Source organism: Schistocerca gregaria, chromosome 2 (genome assembly GCF_023897955.1).
Source record: "Schistocerca gregaria isolate iqSchGreg1 chromosome 2, iqSchGreg1.2, whole genome shotgun sequence".
NCBI classification, from domain to species: Eukaryota; Metazoa; Arthropoda; class Insecta; order Orthoptera; family Acrididae; genus Schistocerca; species Schistocerca gregaria.
In genome coordinates, this window is record NC_064921.1 from 315,402,346 (window position 1) to 315,406,481 (window position 4,136).

Sequence of the window (4,136 nt, forward strand, 5' to 3'; positions counted from 1 at the left end):
TGGGTGGGAGGAACACAGCTTTAGGTTTGAGCATGTAAAAAAGAAACTGCATCTTAATTACAACATTAGATAGGGCAGCAAACAACATGGAAACACCACTTCAGTATTTCCCCTTACAAATGCACCTGTTGACATTTATCTCCAACTAAATTTGCCTGCACTTTTTACTTGGACTCTCCCACAATATGATGACAATGTTACTGCACATTAGGACATAACTTCACACCTTAAAGAGAATCTATTATGGAATATGTTTACTTTGGCTAGAGTATGCAGTTAAACTTCCCCTTAAAGATCTTTGCTACAGTTACAGACCAATTTGTAGCACAGTCCAATGTCTAGGTTAGGTATCGCTGTAGTAATATGGCCGAGACTTAAAGCTACAATGTGAGTTTGGAGTAAAAAGTTGCAACACATTGATTTGTCGCATAGTCTGATGTCCATATTGCATACTTTAAAACACACACACACACACACACACACACACACACACACACACACTAAGAGGAGAAAGAACTGGGAAACAGGCAAAATAAAAGAATTTTATGAAATTGAGAGTTTTTACTTCAAATAATATTTCAGTACAAAGAAATTATCATTAAGTTAGTGGACGTAACCAAACCACTTTATGTAACAGTGCAGACTGCATATATTTTTAAAAGAAGAAAAAATACATCAATATACGGGTAAAAACTTTCGTAGAATCAACTGCATACTGACCAAGATTTTTTTTTGAATTCAAATAACTGATAATATTCAGTCACCCAAATTAACTTTTATATGAATAAAATATGAAGCTGAAAACTTTCTATTACATGAAAGTCTCACAAATTTCATATCACTGACATGCTGTACTCTCAAATAGGATACAGCTACATTTATAGTTTTTGAAATTCCACATAATAGCACAAACAGGTCACCTAAACGTATCAAATTTTAAACAAACCCGATAACATCGACACAGCCATAAAACTTGCACAGGAGTTAGAAGTACCATCCTTACAGCTCACTTATGAAGCCAAAATACTTTCATAGCTGCCAGTTTATATTAACTTTATGAAATGCATAAATGTGTTATATTAAATGCATCATGAAATCAAAACAACCTAATTATGAAATTCATGCTGGCAACTATCTTAAAAGATATCAGTCTAATTACAGAACAACAATTTATATATTCAATAATTGTCTTAATCTGAGATTAATGAGAGTCTGATAAAAAGGCTCTACAGTGCTTACCACATGAAGAAATTAAATAAATGGACAAAAACCTAAGGAATAGGGTGAGGGGGTGGAAGAGGAAATGGAAACGGGAGGGGGGGGGGGGGGGGGGGAGGGAGAGAGAATATAGTCAGTCTCCATTTTACTGCTATTCTTTTTACAAGAAAGACCTACAAGCAAAATTATGTAGCACAGAGCTCACCACGTAACCAAATTGTACACCTTCCTTGTACTTTAATGCAAAGTACTGACAGCACATGACTACAATGTATGATGAATAGGAAACAACACAATAGAATGATTTTTTCTGGTTAACACTGAAACCACGAAATCAAAGTGGAGGAAAATTTGCATTTTAGATGAAAATGTGCCATAACATACTAAAATCTCTCTCAAACAGAAAGAATAGCAGAATATACAACAAATATTCAATGTTGTGTGTGCACCACACAAAAACACGTTAAGTTAAGCATCTTTCTTCGGCTCACCAGAAGCAACGTCTACCTTGGCTTGCATCTTACGAAATTCTTCATTTAGACGATCATATTCTGTGCTAACAGATTGTGCTTGAGCTTTAATGGCCTCTTTATCTTTCTTCTCGCGTTCTAGATCGCTCTCCAGTTTCGCAAGCTTCTTTTTCAGCTCTGTCACCTCCTTGTCATGGGCTTCGTTCGTGTCATTCTGTGCCGCGCTTGTCTGATTCTGTGCCATGAGACTCTGAGCTGTAGTAGTTGCTGATCTAGCTTGTTGCATAGCAGCTTCACTTTGTGCCAACAACGTTGCTTGCATTGACATTAAGCACACAAGTCGCCGAATTACCAGTGACAAGAACAGAGCAAAACCTGATATGTAAAAATTCCTCTGAGCTCTGAAAAGGCGCATATTCACCTGCATTTCGGCATCAAGATGCTGGTGCGTAGATTCATCTGGACTGGAATACTTCTTCATTTCACGTATGGCGTCGAGAAAGAAGAGAACCAGCACTGCCAGCAACACAACGAAATAGATTTGTGCCTGGCTTGTGAGGCTTTTCAAAAATCTTGATTTGAAAATTTTTTGCCATCTTTGCGGTGAAGCAACAGGCAACACCAACAGAAGAACAACAGCAATTTCCGCATACAGAAAGGCAGCAATTATTGTCCACTGGAGACTCATACTGAACTTTAAATCAATACACGGGTAACACGGTAGGTTAACAAGTTCAACTCAATTCACCAACAGCCGCAGCGCACAAAGTGACTAAGACTTCACTTTCCGAGTCAGCACAAATATAGTATCAGTCAGAGATATTTAACCACCACGTCAGTGTGGACAGAGATGTGAGCACATGACTAAGTGTCACACATTCCCGCCAGGTGTCCGACTTTCATCTGATAATTTTACGTCATGTACTGTCGGTTTCGCTAAGGCAGACGTCAACCAATACCTCGATTCATATAGAATGGGACTGATGTCTGTGAGCGTTAAGAACGTTACTCCCATATCAAACTCAATATGGAAGACTTAAAATTGTTATTATTATAATAATAATTATTAACAATGTAGGTAACTGAAGTTTACTGGATTTGTATTCTTGCATGTCACATGTAGTAAGTAGACCCAAAATTTTTGCATCTTATCCGATTAAAAGATTTGTTTCGAACAGTTCGCAAAGAGGTAGAAGAAGCGTAAGTAAAACTGGATAGCCAGTTAATAGCAATGTTGGTGATCGGCCGCCTGTGTTACGGACACACACAGGTGTAAATACTGATTAGATTAACTGTACATTTTGTTCCATCGATTTAAGCATGTAGAACAAGTTATGAAACAAGAATACGTAATACTGGTACATATTTGAAAAAAAAAGTAAGAGACGTAATGTATATCTTCCAAAGATTCTCAGTAAATCAGTTGTAGACGTAAGAAAAGTTATATTTTCATTTAAGATGGGATAACAAACTTGTCACAGAACGTGTAAATATGTGGTGAACTGAGGTGCATGTGCTAATTCTTAATCTAATGTAACCACATATAATGTAGCATAAAATCGAAATCGCGTTATAACACTTATTTAAAATGACCACCTTATTGCACAGTAGATGTGCAGAAATAGGATTTTATGTGATGTGTTATTTGAAACTAATAATGTACCAGTATAACGATATCAATTCGTTCTACTAAGAAATTCTTCATCGCTACAGATAGAGTTGTCCACCAATAAATCATTTAAGCTTTTATTGAATAGACTTTTATAAATAGCACAACTTTTCATGGATGTTGATAAATTATTAAAAATGTATACTCCTGACAAAAAAGAGACTTTAAATCTTTATGAAGATTATTATTATTTCTAGATATATGACAAAGTCCATTAAGGAATAAATACATTGGGTAGCAATAGTTAGTATCCTCCATTTCCTTGAGCAGGTCTCTGCAGTATGCTCTTGAATTCACACCATAAAGAATTCAAATTACACTCTTTTGGTCTCGTCTTATTTGGCTTCATCACTTCCGTGGTATGCTTCTCGTATTTGGATTTATTATAGAGCAATAATCCAAAGAATTTAACACTATCAACCACATCTTTTGGCCTAGTATCAATATTGTTGGCGTATGCTAAACCTTTCATAAAGTTCCAGATTGCATACAGTGTGTCTTTTCGAAGTTAAATATTATGGAATTGGCTAGGAACCATTTATTATCTCCATACATATTTCATTAACTGAGCTTTTAAAAATTATGCTTGGTTTGCTATTGATTGCAATGTTTGTCACCTGAGAACAAAATATATGTGGCTTGTATAGCATCTGGTAATGTTACTGATGGCAGGTTTCTTGGTATATAATTTTGATGGTATTTACTTATCTCTATTGTTATACTGAGGCTTAACTCCAAATATTTAGGAAAATCATGAAATGTAGTAGGAAGACTTTGGC

General features: G+C 35.8%; 1 protein-coding gene across 1 annotated transcript; it reads right to left on the minus strand.

The window, feature by feature from the left end:
• Positions 1-541: 541 nt before the first annotated feature.
• LOC126336937 (B-cell receptor-associated protein 31) lies at positions 542-2,658 on the minus strand. Its single transcript, XM_050001114.1, has one exon. It carries the CDS (start codon positions 2,374-2,376, stop codon positions 1,687-1,689), a length of 690 nt encoding a protein of 229 aa, XP_049857071.1. The 5' UTR covers positions 2,377-2,658; the 3' UTR covers positions 542-1,686.
• Positions 2,659-4,136: the final 1,478 nt, after the last annotated feature.